This window comes from Onychomys torridus, chromosome 4 (assembly GCF_903995425.1).
Source record: "Onychomys torridus chromosome 4, mOncTor1.1, whole genome shotgun sequence".
Taxonomy (NCBI): domain Eukaryota; kingdom Metazoa; phylum Chordata; class Mammalia; order Rodentia; family Cricetidae; genus Onychomys; species Onychomys torridus.
Genome location: NC_050446.1, coordinates 77394336 through 77415798, shown reverse-complemented (window position 1 = coordinate 77415798; position 21463 = coordinate 77394336). Strand labels below are relative to the sequence as shown.

General features: G+C 42.5%; 1 protein-coding gene across 1 annotated transcript in view; it reads right to left on the bottom strand.

The window, feature by feature from the left end:
* Positions 1-21463, bottom strand: part of Slc1a2 (solute carrier family 1 member 2) — a 121928-nt gene that overhangs the window by 11870 nt on the left and 88595 nt on the right. The window contains exons 7-9 of the mRNA XM_036183600.1: positions 14567-14800; positions 8863-9057; positions 2853-2987 (exon numbers count right to left, since the gene is read on the bottom strand). Coding sequence (XP_036039493.1) covers positions 2853-2987; positions 8863-9057; positions 14567-14800 — 564 coding nt within the window. The remainder of the gene's footprint in view (positions 1-2852; positions 2988-8862; positions 9058-14566; positions 14801-21463) is intronic.

Sequence of the window (21463 nt, the reverse complement as noted above, 5' to 3'; positions counted from 1 at the left end):
AGCCACCATAGAGCTCTCCAGGGGTGAATGAAAACAGACGTAAAGATGCAGCAGTACCTGCCCAACATGTGTGTCTTCCCCTCATTCCTGAGAACATGATGTGTACTTGCCACTCAGAGACTCTGGTGTTCCACTGAGGGGGATGCTCCACCAGCACAAATGTTTAAAAGATGAACTTCTTTGTGTGTGCATTTGTGTGCACATGTACAAGCACAAGTGTGGCTGTTCCTGTGTGTGCAGGTGTATATGTGTGTTGGCGACATGCCAGAAATCAAACACAGCTCTCAGCTATTTTCCAATAGATACCATCTACCTTGTTTGTGAGACGGGGTCTCCTGCCTCTCACTAACCTGGAACTCACTGATTTGGCTAGGATGTTCAGCTACAAACCTGCCTGTCTCTGCCTCTCCAGTGCTGAGGTTACAATTATGCATCAATCACTACGACCAGTTAATAATAATAATAATAATAATAATAATAATAATAATAATAATGTGTGGGGGTGGGGTGGGGTATGTGTGTGTATGTGCGTGCGCCAAAAATACACATGTTGAAGACAGAGGATCACTTTATGAAACTGGTTTTCTCCTTCCACTTTACCTGAGTTCTAGGGATGAACTTGGGTTGCCAGACTTGCACAGTGAGTGCGTCTTTACTCACTGAACCATCCTGATGGCACTCACTCACCTGCTACTTTTATATGGATCTGGGAGACTGAACTCGGGTCCTCAGGCTTGCAAGGCAATTACTAGTGAGCCCTCCCCCAGCTCTGAAAAGATGAAGTCTAATGGTGGATTTCAGGCTTCATAGAAGAAAAGAAAAAAAAAAAAAAAAGGTCCAAGAAAAGATAAGGGGATGGAGTTGCAGCAGACAAGAGACTACAGAGCAGAAACTCAAGAGGAAAAAGATGGAAGAGAATGAAAGCAACAAGCAGCAGGGGAGGGGGCAGAATTTGAAAAGCTTCCTGTCACTGTGTGTGGTTGGGTTAGCAGACTCCTACTCTGTCCCTTGTCCCCAACACTGACAGTGTCTTCCTTTCCTCATCTAGGTCTCACCTCACACCTTTGTCTCCTTTGCTTTTCTCTCTCCTGATTCTTCCTACCCTGCACCACCACTGCTGTCTCGCCTGAGTAGATGCCATCGCCTGTTGGTGCCAACACAGGGCACAGAAAAAAAAGGATGTTGTCGGAGAAGGGCCCTCCACCGGGATGTGAGAGGCTGGCACAGACAGACATGAGGTCCTAGTCAAGTCATCTTCAATGTTATGAAACCTAAGTCCATAAAAAGTGGCTTCTTCATCCTAAACACTGAAAAGGAAGTGCAGCCATTTTTGGCTTTCCATCTCTGCCAGCACTTGTTAGAGTGCGCCTCTCATGTTAAGGCCTGTTACACTGTCCGTACTCCAGCACTTAACTGCAAGAGTGGACATGATAATGGGTATGATTTTCAAAGAACAGCAGTGTCCTCAAGGCCCTTAGAGAGCCTCTATTCCAATCTCCCTGCTTAAGGATGATATAGCCAGGATTGTTCACATTTATAAATGGGCTATTAATCTTCTACACCAGTAAAATGTTCTTCACTGGAAAATGCAGCAGCCAAATGCACATGGTCAGATTCAATCCTCCCTATGTGGCCTCCAAGGGTGTTATCCATCTTACCTCATCTTCTGTCACTTAAAAGTCTCCATATTGTTTTTAGCCCCCAGTGCCATTGCACAGATGGTTTTAATAGGGATGCCCTGTTTCTCCTCTGAGTAAGTATCTCTGGGCTTCTTATCAGGTATGACTGAACATAGCTACCCCTGCCTTCTGAAACTTGAATCTGACTGTGAACAAGAATGTGAAGGGCTCCAGAACTAGGCAGGCCTAGGGTTGAATCTCTGCTCATTCCTGAGTCTAAGCCTCAGACTTCTGACCTCCAATATGGCAATGATAACTGCAAACTTTCAGGACTGTGATAGCCTGTTACAGGAGCTGACACATAGTGCATACCCAAACTCAGCAACCACTTCTGCCGTTTTCTCATAGCCTCCTCCCATTTTGACCTTCCATCTAAGACTGACACAGATAACTCTCTCCATCATTGTGCTTTTAACTGTATGTTACCATAAATTATGTTTATTCGTGCAATGTATGTACGTTGAAAAGTACCCACTTATTTAAGCACATAGTTCATCCAGTTGTAACAAATATAAACACCTATGAATATGGGACATTTATATCATTCCTCAAAATGAACTACTGATCATTTTTCACAGATATGGCTTATAGTATCTTCCCCTAGAGTTTCATGAAAATGCAATTATACCGTGCATATTCTTTTGTTTCTGACCCCACTCACTCAGTAGAGTGTTTTGAGATTCTTGGCATACATCATTAGCTGAATCATTACTGCTACATTTTCTTTTTGATACAGGGTCTCACATACCCCAGGCTAGCCTCAAACTCACTATGTAGCCAAGGATGATCTTGAATTCTTGATCATCAGGCTGTACTTGCCCAGTGCCGGGATTGCAGCCATGGACCGAGCTGCCTAGCTTATGCAGAGCTGGGAATGGAAGCTAGTGCATACTCTACCAACTGAGCTGTAGCCTAAGCTCCTCTCAATGCTATAGTTTATCCTTGTGTTGTGAGCTATCTGATCCCTCCACTAGACTACGAGGCCTTCAAATTGCTTTTTAACTCTTTGGTTCTCCTGAGTAGACACAGTAATGTTTATAGGAGAGGGGAGAGGGAGGACACATGGAATTACCAAGAGAGACCGGCTAATGTCTTATTATAGTCTTGTCATCTGTCTACTCCTGGAAGGCAGCACTCACAATCCCCAGAAAAACCCAGCCCACAGGCACTTACAGGAGCCAATCCACCGCCACCAGCAGACTAATATCCTCCGTCGGCAGGCCCACCGCTGTTAGGATGAGGAGCATGGTAACCAACCCGGCACTGGGAATACTTGCTGCACCAATGCTTGCCAGGGTGGCTGTAAGGCTGCAAGGACAGAGAAGCCCAGGTCACGGGAAGAGAAAGAGTCTTGGCAAACATCTTTTGAAATCTTAGATATAAGGAAAAAAAAAAAAAAACCTTCCAATTTTCCTACAGTCATTAAAAATCTTTTTCTTTCTTTCTCCTTGGAATAAAGAAATGTGAAATATTCTACTAGTATGCAGGAACTGAGCTCAACAATAATGGAAGCTTATAAATTCATGGATTGCAGTCATATCCCCATAGTGATATCGAAATAGCCTATGTACACAGTACTGAGGCTGTTGAAGTACTAAAAATAGGCATGGAAATATTAAAGATGAAGAAATAAATCACCCTCACCCATCCTATGGGAAGACAACTACATTCATTTCTGTATATGCCTCCACATGTCTGTGAATGCCACAGTTCTTTGGCCTATGTGACAAGAGTCTAAAGAGGTCATTGTCAATGTTAACATGAGAACTGAGGATAGAAAATGTCCAGAACCAACTGAGTAGATATCAGGGGAAACAATCGACATACTCCAGGAGACATTCAGTTCACTTGCCTGGACATTTCTCCCCAAGCTGGAAAACACATTATTCAGAAAGAGGGTGCCACATAATGATAATGGAACAAAAGGAAGTTTCTCATGTACTTTTCATCAACATTTCAAGCAACATCAGGAGCATACCTGGCACCATTTTGAACTCTTCCCAAAGTTCAAAGGTTAATCCTGGGTCCAAGTGTCCTGTCTACAGACCAGAGGGTTCCTGAGGCTCACCAACTGGCAGTGACTTTGTGATCTTTGTACCTGTCATTTTATAGAATGGATTATTTCTTTTTCCTTTTTAATTGCTCTGTGTGTGTGTGTGTGTGTGTGTGTGTGTGTGTGTGTGAGTGAGAGAGAGAGAGAGAGAGAGAGAGAGAGAGAGAGAGAGAGAGAGAGAGGAGAGAGAGGGGGGAGAGAGAGAGAGAATACACGTGTAGAGGTCAGAGGACTATCTTAGATGTCATCTTCAGGTACACCATCCACTTCCTTTGAGGCAAGGTTTCTCATTGGCTTAGAGCTCACCACCTAGCCATTGTGTCCCAAGTGTCTGCCTGTCTTCCACTCTCCAGTATTAGGATTAAACATACTTGCCACCATGCCTGGCATTTTTGTGTGGGTTTTGGGATCAAATTCAGGTCCCTCTGTTTATCAAGCAAGCCTTCTCCTCAGACCTAGAGCTGTCACTTCTAAATAGAATATTGCTTCTTAAATATTTTTAAATTGCTTCTTAAAATAGGGCTCTCCAGTGTGATTTTGTGAGTGCTGAAAATATGGTGGCTGCTTGCTTTGTTGTTAATACATTAGAATGTTTCTAGATCAGGTACTCAGGCACCAAATTCCAGGCTCTCAGAAGGTTTTAATGAAGTCAGACCATCAGTGTGACCCAACCTAGAATCCCAAGACTTGTAATTGAGAGGGCCCTGAAGGAAAGGAAAGCCTCTGAAGCTCCAGCGGGTTGGCATATTTGTTCCATGTTGTCACCCTTTTCAGGTATTATTACAGACACCTGCCTAGGCGTGATCTACGGAACATGTCTGTGACCTTCCTTGTCACACCAGCATGGATCTGGTGTTGGGTTCTAGAGAACTCTATGACTGAATCCATTTGAGACAGAAGATAGTATGGAGTAACTTTTTTTTTTTTTTACTTAAACCATCTAGGTTCAAATCCTAGCTCTATCACTTATCAAGCACATGACTTTGGGCAACAGCATCTCTTTATACCTTGACTTCCTCATCCATGCAAAGGAGCAATGAAGGTGTCTCATTCATGAGGTAGCCAGCAGCTTTTAGGGACCAGTAAGTACAAAGGCACTTAAGGGAGGTTGGGCATATTACAACCCCCTCGCCAAATAAACTGTCGTTCTTATCAAGAACTCAGTGACAAGGTGAACAGTTTTGGGAGTGAAACTTCCCCAAATCCCCAGACAGCTGGGACTCCTCAGACCTTCCCCAATAAGGACAGAACAGAAGGGAAGAGGGGATTCCCATGTTCCCATCATCCTTAGCCTTGGCTCTTTGATTTACAGCATTGCTTGCTTTGGTCATGAGTCACTCTTACAATCACGGGTCATTTCAATCTGGCTAGCTTTTGGTTCTGTGAGGCAAAATCCTATATGTACAAAAATTCTTGTTAAGAGTCAAGTCTTAATGGTAATTTTGCCCTCCTACAGACAGTGTTGTCTAGAGAATTCTCAGCCTGACCCCGGCCCCTTGACCTGTTCTGCTTTCTCTGGTATTCCACTCCCCTGGCTGGCTTCTCCAGAGTCAAGTTCCTGGAAGTTCTGCCAAGTTCTATGTACACAACATCAAAGCAGAACCTCACAACAACCATGAAAGGTACACAGGCGTGTTCTTTCACCAGAAGACAAGCAGAGATTGGAAGAGTGGGGTAACTTAAGGTCACTCAGATTCAATGTGGTCTTCTAGGCTTTGAACACTCTTCTGCTTAGTTCTGCTACATGCTGGCTCTTGATGACCCTGGGAGATCTATGAGTTAATAAGTATACAGAAAGTTCTTGGCCATTACTCTCCTACATGAGGGAGAAGAGAAAAGGAGGGACTTACAAAGACACGGTCCATCATAAAGCTAGACTTGGCTATTTTTCCCCCAAATACATTGCGGACAGAGAACTGCACATGAGCCATGCAGGAGCCTGTAGAGGCAGACCTTCAGATGTCTACAATTAAGGAAGATTTGGCTAAACTTGCCTAGAGGCCAAGATTTAAACATATATGGCCAACCTTATCCTTTGCTCAGTGAAATTTCCCAACAGTAGCATTGTTAACATAAAATAAGTCCCAAGTAGATAAAATGATGTAATGCCAGTAAAATCCCAATCACTTAGTCAATACTAAGCATAGGATGTTCTGGGGGGTAAGCCTGGTTGCTGTCAAGCCCAAGAATGAAAGAACATGAAGCCATCATTGCTTGGCCAAAAGCTTCATTAAGGTAAGAAGCCCTTTCACCTAACAGTTGTTAAGCATGGAACTTGGAAGTCTCGTGTGATATCTGTTAGGATAAAATTCATGTTTAATACTCTGATCTGAAATAAGCTTCCTATTGTGATTAATTTGTGGTACTCACTGTGTCTCAGCCACTTTTTTTTACTTACTATTATAGGACTACTGTTTTATCTTATTGAAATTCATTCTAATAACAATTTCAATAGCTCCCATCTATTGATATGTGATATGTGCCATGTGTGATGGATGCTCTCTACCACCCTGATTCTGTGAGTGCTGCCTTCATGGTATAGATGAGGAGATGGGAGGTTCCACTCTAGCATATACAACACAAGGTGTTTGTAAAGGTCAGATAAATCAATATATCAAGGCAGCCTATACAATTATAGCAGAGGCAGTGTGACCTACATTTAGGTGGCCTGGGTTCAAATCCTACTTCAGCACTTATAGATATGATCTTGGGCAAGTTTTCTTTCTTTTTTTTTTTTTTTCTCCATGCTTTATTCTCACCAGCTGATCTATACAGACCCCATTACCCAGTTTTTAAAGCCACTTAAAGGCCACAAATTAAGATCTTTAGTGAATACAAGAATGTATCCAAATTTGGGATTTTAGCCACCCTCTGGACAGCTAGAGTCTCTGAGCCTCAGGTTCCTCATGTGACAGATGAGATGGCTACACAAGGCGTTGCTTATGTTTCCAAATCGAATGTTAAACCTGGTAAGGTTTCTTTTCTTTGTTTTCTTACTTAGTTGTTCAGCCAAGCTTTGGAGTGTATGGAATGTTCATTAAAATCTTCTGGAATGACTCTGAGGAAATGGAAGGAACTGGAAACCCAACAAAAACAACTCTGGGCTGTCTAAAAGGCTCCCAGATAGGCAAATGAGGCACAGCTCTGAGGTGGTAGTTCTTCTGGGGGTCGACTCATAAAACACTGAGAATTTCAGTTTCCAGTGCCTGAGTATGACCTCTCAATAACTTCAACACATGGAGAAATCAAACACAAATGACCGCCCCCTTCCTGTCTCTTACCACCGGCACTTAAAGTAATCCTAAAACCACCAAAGGCCTCCTAGAGAATGAGCTGTAGGCCAGACACCAGCTGTCACCAGAATTTCTAAAGTAGAGAAGGACCTTATTGACAAAAGTTAGAAGGGAGGAGAGGCCACTCTATGAATCAGGACACAAAGGGTATTGCCTCTTCTCCATGTGCAATAGAGACAAGACCAACAAAACTAGTCTCCCAACAGCTTCCTTTGAGTTCATTCCAGAAAGGAAAGAGGTAGGGAATGGAAAGAGTTGCCTAAGGGGTCAACATGAGACTCCTGCCTACAGATCCACACCCTGAAAGTTAGGTTTCATATAAACACCCTTAGCCTCATATTACTGTTCCAGTGAAATGGGAACAAAAGCCATGCTTCCTTTTCAGATTGCTGGGAATGTCTGAGGTGAGATATGCAGAATGCCACCTCAGGGACACCACAAGACTGGGGTTGTTCTCATTGCAGAAGCTGAAAATTATTTCCATGTCAATCTTAATCTTTCCTCAGAATGAATCAGTGGGTCTATGGTTGTTACACTTCTTTGGATGTTCTTTGCCTTCAAATATATTGATTACACAGAATCTGATCCACCTTTCCCTTGTATTTACCAGTCTCATAGAATCTGAGACAGAAAGGGAACATGATTCACAACATCCCAAAGTAATAACTTTGAACGTCTTAAAGGGACAGGCAGTGGTGGTAGGTGACAAGGCCAGGTATGGGCAGTGAGGAGCAGGGGCGACCAGTAAATGGAAAACACCTGTCTTCAAAGACACTAACATTCTAATTATTTTACAGCACATTACAAAGCAAATAGCAAGGCGTGGAGTTGGTTTCAGCCAACCAACTGCCGATCCACAGTCCCCAATTCTGAATACCTTCCTCATTTGTGGATGAGGCCATCAAGCCACTGTGAGTGGGAGTGGACACAGTGGGACCAGGAGGTAGTTCATTGGCTTTTTGTTGTGTTTTCCACTTTAACTGAAGCCAGACATTGTCTTCTGATTTAACAGAAGCTCCTAGTTGGGGTAGAAGTGATTTCATGGTATAGTGTCAGCACACTGGACAGCCTGAAAAATGAAACTGTCAACGACTCTACCTACAAACAAGACCTGAGTTTATGGAGAAGCAGTGCATTTTAGATGACCTCTCAGGACAATGTTCTCAACGTTAAAACAATAGTAAATACAGATAGTAAATAAAAGCATTACTGTGTGCTATTTATTTACACTAAAATGCTCTATGTCACGCTGAGGAATCTACCATCATGCCTTGGAACACTGAAAAGAACATATTTTAAATATTAATTTTGCATGTTTATGTATACAAATGGTATGTATCTGGAGATCAGAGGACAACCTAAAAGAATTGGTTGTCTCTTTCCATTATGTGGGACCTGAGGATTGATGTCAGGTGGCAAGTGCCTTTATCCACTGAGCTAGCTCACCTACCCAGAAGGGAATATATTTTAATGACAGAATAATTGGACCCAGAATTAGTAAATGTCAACTCCAGCCATAGCCGTGCCAGCTCATGACTAGTGGTATAGCCTTGGACACGCCACTATACTTCCACGTCTGATTTTCCTTGTGTGTTGAATGAGCACTCAAATAACTAGTCAAATCATATCTGGGCTCTGACGTGAGTGCGCATGTGTAATATACCACTAGCCTCTTTCCTTCCTGTCATGATCGTTTCCCTTTGAAGTTTGCCTGTAATTCCTTCGCTGAGTCTCACTGGAGCTGAAACTCCAGCAGCTTCCATCGAGTGAAGTTAGTATGGAGCGAGAACAGGGAAGACGGATGTTTCTCTGTTTCTTCTGCATGCACTTTGCTCACCTTACAGTCACAATCTGCCCTCCATCCAGGATGACACCATTCATTTGGGCTATGAAGATGGCGGCCACGGCTTCGTAAAGGGCTGTACCGTCCATGTTAATGGTTGCTCCAACGGGAAGGACGAACCTGGTCACACGCTTATCAATCCCTAGATTGTCTTCCAAGCAACGGAAGGTGACAGGCAAAGTTCCAGCACTGGGGGCAGTGGAGAGAGAGAGAGAGAGAGAGAGAGAGAGAGAGAGAGAGAGAGAGAGAGAGAGAGAGACTCTGCTTTAGAGGCAGGACAAAGCACAAACCAGAATGACATTGCAAATTTTTGTTCTTTTTCTAGTCAGTGTGACATGCAAAAAATAGTAACTAGAAACATTTTTAAAAAATGAGTTGGGAGTTTAAATTCAATCTTACTAAGCTGCTGATAGGCAACAAAATATTTAGTTGGTCCTGGTTTCTCAGACCCACTCAGTGCCTGCCAAGTCCTCTATCCCTCAGTCCCTGTTTCCATCTTAGGAAAAATCTTGAAGCACATCTGATTGTGCATATGAGTTGGGCTGCAAAAGAATTATGTCAGAAAGCAATCAGCTGTCAACAGCAAAACAGAATGAGGAATTTTTGAATGGCCCAAAATTCCAGGCCAGAAATGCTGTTCCAACAAAATGACTGCCTGGACAGCATCGAGCTCCAGGGAACTGTCCTGAGTTGGGCTTACTAATTTGGAGAGTGCTGGACAAACATGTTGTGCACCCTTCATTCTGAACCCAAGCTTTGAACAATCCACTGGGGAACTTGACATGCAATCAAACTCCCAGACACATGGCCACCAGCCAGTCCCAAGTCTCCACAATGACAGGGCAGGAAATCATGGGATCTGTCGCTAAAGGCTGTGAGGAGTGATTTCACTCTCAATCCTCCTAGGCATGAGCTGGTGATCCAATCACATGAACCACCCTTAGAGGCTACAATATTTGGCATGCTTCAGCATCTTCTAAAATAGAACACCTCAGGGAACAAGATTCCTCAAGGCCAGAATATTACATCCTTTCAGACAGTAGTGCAAAGGAGATTGGATGGACTTGTTCAGAGTTTAAACAATGTTGAAATCAAGCCAAAGAGCCAAACAGCATGGGACTGTTTTGTGGTTTGTCTCGCTTAAATTGCTTTTGTCCCATCTAAGTGAACTGGAAAATTTCCAGCGCAGGCAGCATTTGGGGATACTTTCAAGCCTTAGTCAGAGTTACCCCTTCATACTAGTTACAACTGAGTCTTCAGCAAGACTGGACAAGTTCACAAAGGTCTCAGTTTCTCAGTGGGAGAAAAGGTCAGCTTAGGGATGTGCTGGTTCCAGAACCTACTCCGGACCATTAAATCTGAAAGCTACATATAAAATAAGAGACACTCAAGTCCACAGCTTAAGCTGATCCAGGAGTCATCTTAACAGACAGAACATCCTTTGTGATTACAGGTCAAGGCTCTGTAATGCTTCTTGTTGGTCTTAGGGTAAGGAGAAGTCATTTTGTAAATGAGATGCATACAACCCAATTGAGCTAGGGTTGTATGCATCTTATAAGCCTTATAAGCCCAAGAAGTCATTTTGTAAATGAGATGCATACAACCCAGTTGGGCTAGGGTTGTATGCATCTTATAAGTCTTATAAGCCCAAGGAAGAAGTAAGGCTTTGTTCTCCTTTGCATGCAGGAAATACCATGTTTTTGGCTTGCTGCCTCAGCTGTTTTAATTAGAAGTTGGTGTCCTCTTATACCTCTTATCCCTTCTCCCCATTTCCTGGGACTGTTTCAGAGGGGTTCCTAGATACCATAACTGATCCAAAATGACTACTCAGTTATTTTTGATGGCTGGGAATCTCAACCATATGGTTCAAAGCATACTTCTGGGGCCACTAAAATATATTAATGTTTCTTGTTATATCTATTGTTTTCCAAAATGTCATCAAAAGGTCTTCGGACAGAGAGACTGGAGGAATGGTTTGTGAGGCATGAAAACAGTCCCTATTCTTCTACTGAGCAGGTTTTATATGTAAATCCTCCAAATCTACATACAGTCAACTAATCCAAACTAGGATTTGAGAATTTAGTGATTTCCTTGCTGACAGACTGACACTCTACCATTGCCTTTTTCCCATCTAAAGAGAGGCCCTAGGATACTGCTAATAATAATGTCCAATACTTGAAATTCTTTCTCTGATTGATGGCATGCATTGAAGCCAGAGATCTGGGACATTTTCCTCTCTGATACCAGCCTTGGTAGCCATCAAGAAGGGTCAGTTAGCCACCCTCAGTGTTGCTATGGTTGTTATGGTGGCCCTGTTTGGGGTGGTTTGGAACCTTTGGGATGTAAGGCTTAAGTGAATAGAAGCCAGTTGGATGGACTTTGAGATTTTTAACCTTGGCTCTGTTTCTGGTCCCATCTCTGCTTTCTGATTGGCACCAAGAGAAGCCAACATCATAAGCTCCTGCTGTGGTGAACAGACCTGCTCCAGTTTCCATCTCTTCCCCACCACAAGGGACTGTGTCTCCTTTGACCCGGAGCCAACATATAGCTTTCTTCCTTAGGTTGTCTCTGCCAGGCGCTTTGCTGCAGTGCTATGAAAAGTGACTAGCCAGGTCCTCCTTCAACACAATGAGGCAGAGCAGTACTTAGTGGGTTGTTCCTGGGCATTGGATTTTTTTCCCCCTCTGCCCATTATGGCAAAGAAACCATGACTCAATTCTTAGAATGTGAGTCTTGCCCATTGCCTTTTAAGAAGGGGAAACTCCACATCCAGGCAAAAGCCACATTTTAAGGGAAGATTAAAACCACATTTTTTTCTCCCTATAAGTAAGGGGGAGGGGAATGGTCTAACATTTGAAGCTTTATTTAGATAACTCAAGCATTTGAGTTTGATTTAAATGCCAGGATACACCACCCATATCTCTTTAGGATTTGTCTTGTCTTTTAGAGTTATAAGGATAATGGTCTATTAAAAAGGAAAATAATATTTTTAAAATAATTTAAAGACAAATTCACAGGAGTATTAGAAAAATGTAAAGCATTCTGCTATAATTGTGCATAGAAAAAACATTTTAGCAAAACTGAATTTCTAAATAAAAAGAAATATTTACAGCTTTGAATGTATACAAATAAAAACTTCCAGTGTCAAACATCATTATTTATTTTCAAGACAGATGTCTGGTAGGGAGGCTTATCTGTAGTGTGTGACATAAGAGTTAATAATTCATATGCATAAAGTGAGCTTGAAAACCATCCAAGAAAGGATGAATACCCACAAAGAAAAATGAACTGGCTCACACATGACTCAAGAGACAAGGAATGGGAAGGAAAAGGCAATAAGGAATAAAAAAAATGTTTGCCCTCATCTCTAATCAAATACATGCAAATTTGCTGAGTGGTTTTCCCACCAATAAGATTGGAATGGATCAAAGCAACACAGAATCGGAATCCCCAGCTCTGGTGAGTGGGTGGGGAAAGAGACTCCCTTTAACACAGATGGTGGGAACATTAAATTCTGGACTTTCTGAAATGCTAACTGGTGATGCATTTCAAAAACTACCAGTGTGTGCTCCTTGATTCAGCAAGTCCAGGTCTAGAGGTATCCTGAGGGGATCATCAGAGAGTCTGGCAGAGATGATTGTCAGCGCTCTGTTTAAATGGGCATGCTTTAGATTTACACCTCTGCACATAGTATGGTATATTATTAGTATTTTATTTTATTTTAAGTATTTGAATGTTTTGTCCACATGTACGTATACACACATGCCTGGTACCTAGGGAAGCAAAAGAGGGTGTTGTAACTGGAGTAACAGGTGGTTGTGAGCTGCCATATGGGTGTTAGGAACCAAACCCAGGTCCTTTGTAAGAGCAGCAAGCTCTCTTAACTGCTCGACCATCTCTCCAGCCTTTCATCTCCTGTATACTATAATGAAGTCCACAAAAATAGTAACAAAGATCTATATTAATAGGTAAGATTTTCATGATCTCTTGATCCATGAAAAAAAATAGAAGTTTCTAGAGTAGCATATATGCATAGGTTTTTTTTTTTGTTTTGTTTTGTTTTGTTTTGTTTTAAAAAAGGAACATTTACAAGTATAAGGATTAACTACAGGGTTATCACATACTGTCATTAGCTAAAGAAATTCTTAGTCTGGTGAGGTTCATTGTCTTCCTCAAAATTTTATCCTCTGTCTGAACTTTGTTGCTATTGAGACATACCATGTTTATGTTCAGATAACAAAAATACAAGTAAATAAGGTTGGCTTTTTTGAGAGCGTTTTCATGGGTACAGACATTTATCTACAGAAAATTAAAGCATAAAGAGTTAACAGGGAAAGTTTGAAGTGTTTCCCTTCATCTCGGGGAAACAGGATGGCGAATCTGGCCCCCAGTATTGTACATGGTTCAGTCTTTTCTGAAAGCTCCTATTCTATTCATATTGAACTCCCGCTGGCTTGCAATATGCAAATATAACTTGGCTTCTCATGCATCTGTAGGGTTGCTTGAAGTGACTTTGTCTGCCTAAACAGGGGCCTTGGACCTCCAGTCATGCTGTGCCACTGAGTGGGCACCTCCCTAGCAGGACATGGTGGTCACGGGTTCAGCAGCTGGACTGGTGGCCTTCCAATGTGGGTTTTGGCATTTGCTGGGCTCTGAGTTGCCTGTTTCTTGATCTCGGGCTCAGTTTTGTGCCGCAAAGACAGATATCAGAAGTAAAACATCAATTTCAGTCTGAAAGAGTAAAACTCTTCAGTCTTTGAAATTCTACAGTTCTAGATTTTTTTTTTAAACTTGTTTTTGTTTGTATTTGGCTAACTTTTGTCCAAGATTATATGCAAAAACTGATTTTTTTTTTGTTGCCTATATTTGAGATCCTTTTTGAATTCCTAGGCAACGGAAATAGATAATGAAGCAGGAGCTGCCTTTCTATCCAGGTCACATCATTTAAGCTAGATTTGAGGAGGGAAAGTTAGGGAAGAAGTGTATACTAAGAGATTTATACTAAAGTCAAAGAATTAGCTAGTTTCTGCTTGTTGGGGGAAAAAAAATCACCATTTACCCTGTAAGAGCTGTTTCCCCTGGTGCTGTCCAGACAGAGCAGCAGTTTGCAGAGGACCCGGGTTCAGTTCTCAGCAAACTGCTTAAAATTCTGCCTTTGAGGGCACCAGGCATGTATGGAGAGCCTATACATAAAAGCAGACACTCACACAAACACATAATATAAAAATGGACACACCTTTTTCAAAATAAGTTGATTCTCCCACTTTTGAAAAATTATTGGGAAAAACCTCAGTAGAGTTTTTTTTTTTAAATAGTAATTTTCCAAATTACAGGCGGTATGTTAAGTGAACGACATCATGCTACAATCTCTGAATAATGTTGAAGGCTACATTACATTAGTGCTTCAGGTAGCACGTTAGGCAATTAGGCATGCAAATTTACACCATGTAACCACCTAAACATTTACTATGAGGTTATGGTTCTAGTCCAGTTGCTGACCAGTCACAAGGGTAACCAGAAAGGAGCTCCAGCATTGCCCAGGACAAGCCAAAAGTTCAAAGGGTTTACCTTCTAGAAAGTATTTTCATATGATGTGAAAGGTGTTCACACTGAATTTAGGGAAGAGTTGGAGAAACAGGAAGTGTCAAATAGAACAAAAGAACCAACATGGAGAAAGGTGGCTTCTCCTGCCCTCTACCTGGAAGCTGTTCCCAGGGCAGTGATCCAGGCTTGGAAAATACCAGCAAAAAAGGAGAACGGGTTTTTTCTGGTCACTACAAAGTAAATCAAGGGGAGAAAGATGCCCCCGTGGATGATGAGGCCCACGATCACCGTGATCATGTACATCCCCAGTTGCCTAGCAACCACTTCTAAGTCCTTGATGGCAATGATCTTCCCACAGATCAGGCAGGCGATACCCAGCGGGGAGTACCTGAAAAACACAAAAGAAAACAATAGCATGGAAGAGATCATTAAGCAAGCAATTCAGGACCTAAATCCCACCTGGGAACTGCACCTGGAGGAAAACCCTTCCTCGGTTTATTTATTTATTTATTCTTCTACACACACACACACACACACACACACACACACACACACACACACACACACTGTTTTGCTGACAATGAGCACAAGATCCAATTGAATTGACCGGCTTAACTGTTTTATGGCTGTAGTGACGCATGTTCTGATGATTTAAGTTCAAAGGCAAACTTTATTGCTAAGGTGAGTTTTAGAAATAAAGGGGGCATGCCCTGTCATCTTTTAACAAGATAAGTTAACACTGAGTTAAAGGCTGAGAGAGATGAATTGTGTCTCTGGAATCTTGTTTGACGCCCTTGTTCTTCAATTCCTTCCTAGAATTTGGGGGTCTAACTTGAGGAACTTTCTGGAAATGTATAAATTGGGATTTATAAATGTCCATTTTTAAAAAATCTTGGATGTTAGGAAATATACTTAAAATTAAGAGAGCAGGAAAAAGACAGGGAAGGAATAAGAAAGAGGGGGCTGCCAAAATAAAAGCCCCTGAGCCAGGGAGTGCATTTAGAGAGATGTGGTTTGGCGCTTTAAGCCTGAAAGGGTTTCTCCCCACATAACAGCAGTAAAGCTGGCACTGTTCATTGTGTCTCAAGCACTACAGCAGCACCTGTGCACTCAGAGCCTCACTTAACCTGACCACAGCCCTAAAAGCTGTCTGTCGGTATTATCACTCCGTAACTAGGGAAACCGTCCTTTGGGAAAGTTCAATCACTACTCCAAATCCACAAAGCCAGAAGGAGAACCATCCTCACTTTGTGAAAGCCCAGAAGTGGGGGTTTTTTCTTACCAAGAAAACAGTTTCCTTTTAGTGCCCTGTCCCAGTTCCTTGTAGGTAAGCATACAACCGCCATATACCAATTTATCCCACACTGATATTTGTATGCTGTCATTATCTTATAGAGGGCTTGGAAACTGTTCTGTTCCTATTCGTGTGAAAATTCTCTCATCTTGACTTAGTTTTTGCTTGTCTGGGACCATTCTTTACTATAATTAATTATTATAATAATAATTAGTAGTAGTATCTAATAGAAGTGTTACTGGGCATGAATTTGTTCACCCTCTGATGGTGTCTGACTGACATAAGATATTTGTAGGAAGATTTATACCTTATCAACGTTTATAGACATATTTTTGAGAATGACAAAAAAAAAAAAAGAAAAGAAAAGAAAATCCCCAGATAGGGATCCCAACAGCAGGGGTCAGGAAAGAAAAGGACTACCTAAGCAGACTCTCTCTCCCTCCCTCCCTCCCTTCTTCCTTCCTTCCTTCCCTCCCTTCCTCCTTCTGGAAATCAGGCCTGCCCCTGGTCCTTTCCTAAGTTAAAGAAAGGCTGTGTAGAGCAGATGAGAGTCTGTAAGTGCAGGAAACATGGCCTTTGTCCAGCCTTTCACTGACTACAGGACCTCATTGGGTGACACGGTCTCATTTTTCCGATATGGGCATCAGGGTTGGAGGGGCTGACTCCAGCATCACCAAGTAGCTGGGAGCTCAGGGTTGAATGTGCATTGTCTACACTGCTGAAGCCCTCCCACACTGTTCTCAATTTGAGTCCTTACTCTCGGAAAAACTTCACAGCAGCTTCTGTTTGCACAAACCTGGGCACCAAGGCCTCTCCTGGTCCATGCCTTTTAACCAAGTCTGAGCTAATGAGGCTTTCTTTCTAAAGCCTCTCACAGGCTACCCAAGGGCAAATGGTCTTGTGAGCAAATCTTGTTCACAAAGAGCCATTTTGTTTGGCATTAGCATGGCTCTGCTCTTCCTGGTGGACCTTCCAGCCTGATCCTCGCCTGCTTTCCCTTGGGGTGCAGGCTGGCCATGGCTGAGGACAGCATCTCTAAGCATTAATAGGAGTGTGAAGCAAACCTTCTGTCATGTCTTTTAACCCTCATGTTTCTTCCCATTTGATATTCTTCTAGTGTGCCCATAATCACAACACCTCATAAATCAGCTATGGAGTCCCAGGGGCCAGCACTTTGTCATTGAGACTGTAAATGACTGAAAAAAAATGCCTTCCTATAAAGCCCTGAAGGGTTTATCGTCATAAACCAAGAGGTCAATTCTTTTCCAAACACCAATCACCCTTTAAAGCTTTCCAGAGAAACATAGATATGAGCTATTTAGGATGCTGTTCAATTTTCTTTCATCTCCTCCTCCTCTCCTCAGGTCAAGTAATTTGTAGACAGAGGAAACATGTTTTCAAGGCACTTTGCCAAGGAAGATCGGCTACAAAGTTGAGCCAGTCAGATGGACGAGAGAGAGGCAAGGCTTACCTCAGGAGCACCCATCAGGTGGGGTTTGGGCAGTGGGGTAAGCACCAGCTCCCATTGTAGATAGAGATATTAACCAAATGCCACAAGGTGAGCCGTAAGAGTTGGGGAATATGGATTAGCCCTTGCTACGCCAAAGACTTGCCCACCCCTAATTGGACAAGCATTAATGGGATATAAAAGAGCCTTTGCCCTTGGACTTAGGGCCATTACTTCCCCACACGTGGCTTGAACTGTATTCTTGGGTTCCCATATCAATGAATGAGCTCATTGGAGATGAGATTCCATGGAAAAGTAAGGGAGAAGTGCCCAAAGTCCAAGTCTACTCAAACTCCCGAGTAGAAACAAACAAGACCATAATTAAGTGCAAACAGAGGCTTAAGGCTTCACCCAATGGTTCTGCAGCCAAGTGACGCCCAGTAATTATTGGGTCCATTTCCAATTCAGGACACAGTCATAGGGACAGAAGTAGGGAATGTTTCCATGCAGCCCACAGGTGGGTTATATTCTCAGCTCTGTGTCCTGTTTGCAAGGTCACTATCCCAGCAAGCTTCCTGTCACAAATCAATCAATCCAACCCATCAGTGGCCCACAGAGTCCCAGAGGCTCTGACTCCGGCCTGCCTGTCCAACTTCCCCCCTTTCACCGTTTTAACCATTCTCACTCCAGTGGCTGCAGATCTTTGTTCTGATCCTCAAAAGCCTTCCCCTCCCTGCTTCCTCTCCCCAGAGCCCTCCTCTCAGCTTTCACAGACAGACCTGTACCATGGTTCCCACACAGCTCATCCTGGCTACTCGGGCCTGCTTCCTTCACTCTTCCCCACAGCCTGCTTTTGTTGTCTGTATCACCAACTGAATTCCTGTTGGTTTCATCTCGTCTGTCTTCCCTTCCCTTCTTTCTCAACAATGTGAGGCCCACGAAGGCCGGAAGCCTCTGTGGTACTCATCATTATATCACATCCTTGTCAGTTTAGAAAGGATTACTTATTGAAAGAACAAATGGATTGAAAAAAAAATCTTCGCTTTACCAAACTTTCGTAGGATCCCTCCCTCCATCTTTAGACTCTATTTGTCTCCTTCCTTTAAAACACTGCTTCAACAAAGACCCCCACCAAGTCAGTTTAGCATGTATCCCCATGCTCAGTGTGCAGCTCTCCATCTCTGGTCTACCATCCTCCAAGTGGTATCTGGCCAACCTGGCCTGACTTCAACAAGAATTCTGCTAGGTCCTTAGCAGAATCCCTCTGACTCTTGATGTGCCCCTACTCCATTGGTTATAAATTCCCACCTTCCCACTATGGTTGGGAAGTCCCTCTGCATCACTGTGGAAGCACATTGCTGTGGTCCCTATCCCCTATCAGGCAGCCCTGTGGAGAGCCCTCCTTCCCAGTTTGAACAAGCACCATTGAATGCTTCTTCCTTTAGTAGTATGGAGGGTGTAGGACCAATAGCCAAGCACTAGAAACAAAGGAAGGACAGATACCTCTTTTTCTAATAGAAGGAGACTTCGGGAAGTTTTGCTTCCTATTCAAGTTTTTCAGGGTTTGGAAAAACATTTTAAATTTTTTTCAAAAAGTGAGGTTATGGAACTTGCAATAAAACCATGGGTTTTGCCAGGCAGTGATGACACACACCTTTAATCCCAGCACTTGGGAGGCAGAGCCAGGCAAATTTCTGTGAGTACTAGGCCAGCCAAGTCTACAAAGTGAGTTCCAGGACAGGCTCCAAAGCTACACAGAGAAACCCTGTCTCGGAAAAAAAAAAACCAAAAACAAAAAAAAACAAAAAACAACAACAACAAAAAACAAACAAACAAAAACAACAACAAAAAAACCCATGGGGTTTTCAGACTTCTTGAAGAATTAATATACACAGAGATGCAGGAGATAAGGGCTGGATTGATGGTGATAATGGTCACAACAGAATAACCGCAGGCCTATTCACAGAAATGCTGTGGTCCTTTTGAGCACAGAACAGTTTCAATGACTGGGGTCACCATTTCACTTAATTCTCAAAGCAACTTCATGACACGGTTTTTATAATTATTTTCTTTTACTAATCAGAATATTAGGATTTAAATGCTTGAAGTCACATAGCTTGTAGCCAGAAGCTCTTAGATTTCATCTACTTCAAACTCAAAAAGAAACTGAGTTAGAGACTGTGGGGAAATACATCTTTGCAACACTAGGCAACTTAACAAACTTTTTCTCAGGGTTATCATCTGGAAAAAGTATCTATTTTGTTAGGTATTGTTTGAATGAAAAAGTGTGAACATGGAAAGTTAACAGATTAACACTAAGCATATTGAAAAAAATTGGTAAGTCTTAATTATGACTTAATGATAAAAATTTCTTTAATAAATGAGTTAATTTAATAATATAATATTTGAACTTGAACACATGACAAGATAAAAATTATTCCAATTTACATTTTAATGATCATAATTTTTAAGCCAGACGGGAAGGTGCATACCAGTGTTCAGAGGGAGGATCAAGTCAAAAATCTTCCTTGGCTACATAGCAAGTTTCAGCTAGCTTCGGCTACATGAGATCCTATCTCAAAATAATTTCTTAAAAAAATGAAACTCACAGTAAATTATATTATTTTCACAATGCTAGATTTTGCTTTTTACTACTCTTACATAAAGTACTTGATTGTACTGGCTGGTTTTGTGTGTCAACTTGACACAAGCTAGAGTCATCAGAGAGGAAGGAGCCTCAGCTGAGGAAAGGCTTCCATGAGGTCCAGCTGTAAGGCGTTTTCTCTATTAGTGATCAATGGAGGAGAGCCCAGCCCATGGTGGATGGTGCTGTCCCTGGGTAGGCTGTCCTGGGTTCTATAAAAAGGTGGGCTGAGCAAGCTATGGGAAGCAAGGCAGTAAGAAGCTCCCTTCTATGGGATCTTCATCAGCTCCTGCTTCTGGGATCCTGCCCTGTTTTGAGTTCTTGTCCTGACTTCTTCCATGATGAACAGCAATGCTGAAGTATAAGCCTAGTAAACCCTTTCCTTCCCAACTTGCTCTTTGGTCATCAAAGCCACAGAAACCCTCAGACGCAATGATTTATTTCTGCTTTGAGGGGTCAGCTAAGAATGCTTATCTATGTTACCCTGAACCTTCCCACAGGCTTCATGTTATCAAATGGTGATGTTGATGAGGCATCTTGAGAATGATAGGAATGGACCTCTTATCATAAATGCCTGTCTACCTTCCTGGACGAGGTAGTAGCAGCCAGTAAGGAACCTTCTGCAGGCCTGACTCACAGCCCTCTTTAAACCCAGGGACAAGGTGCTAAACCTTTAGGGGTGAAGGTTTCGCCAAGTGGGGAACTTCCTAACCCCACTCTCTATTCCAATGCTTCATCAGTTTTCCTTGAAGAACCTCATTTCCTCCAAGGACTCTGTGGAAATGACAGGGGTGTGAAGGAAGGAAGGCATGTCGCTCATACCAGTCTTTACTGTAGGATGTGCACATTGCTGGAAATTCTAGGCGGCAAGGACGCCAACTACTACTATTCAAGCAAGAGGCTGGTGCTGCTTTATGTGTCGTTACCCACCACTCCAGAAGAAGACTCAGCTGGACCTAAAGGACACAGCATTCCCAAGCTAGCTTGAGTCTTACACAAAATAAATACCCAAACATTTAGCATCGCCTGAGGAGCTGAAAACCCAGCACCATTACAGACGGGAACACTGTATTTTACCAGCATCCCTTTATCCCTTTTTATTTTAAAAGTTCAATGAGGTGATGAGGTGAATGTGTCAGAACTAATATTTTGGTTATCTTATTGAACTGAAACCTCAAAGCCTCCAATTGGCCTCTCATTCCTAAAGTTTTAATGAGAACCAACCACAAACATATCACCACATTTGGTTCTGTGACGGTAATGCAAATTTCTTTTCATTCTCGGGTTGTGGGACATTATTATCCTATTGACTTTCCTTTTCTTCATTTTATTTTATTTTCTTAGCCATTTCAACGAACTGAATATATTGGCTCCCCCCACTTAAATGTTTAAATCCTAACACTGGGCACATAGAAGTGGGGCCTTTAGAGGCAACTAGACAAACCCTAAGAGACAAGACTGGTGTTGACTGAAGTTTGAACAGTGCTGTCCCCCAAATTCCTCATGTTGAGTCATAACCTCAGAACAGTGGTTTAGGAGATGGGCCACATGGAGGTGAACCCTCTTAAAGGAGTTAGTGTTTTAATAGAGCCTTGGTGAAGCCTATTCATCCCTTCCACCATGTGAGGGTGCACATAAAGAATCATCTACAAGGATCAGCCCCTCA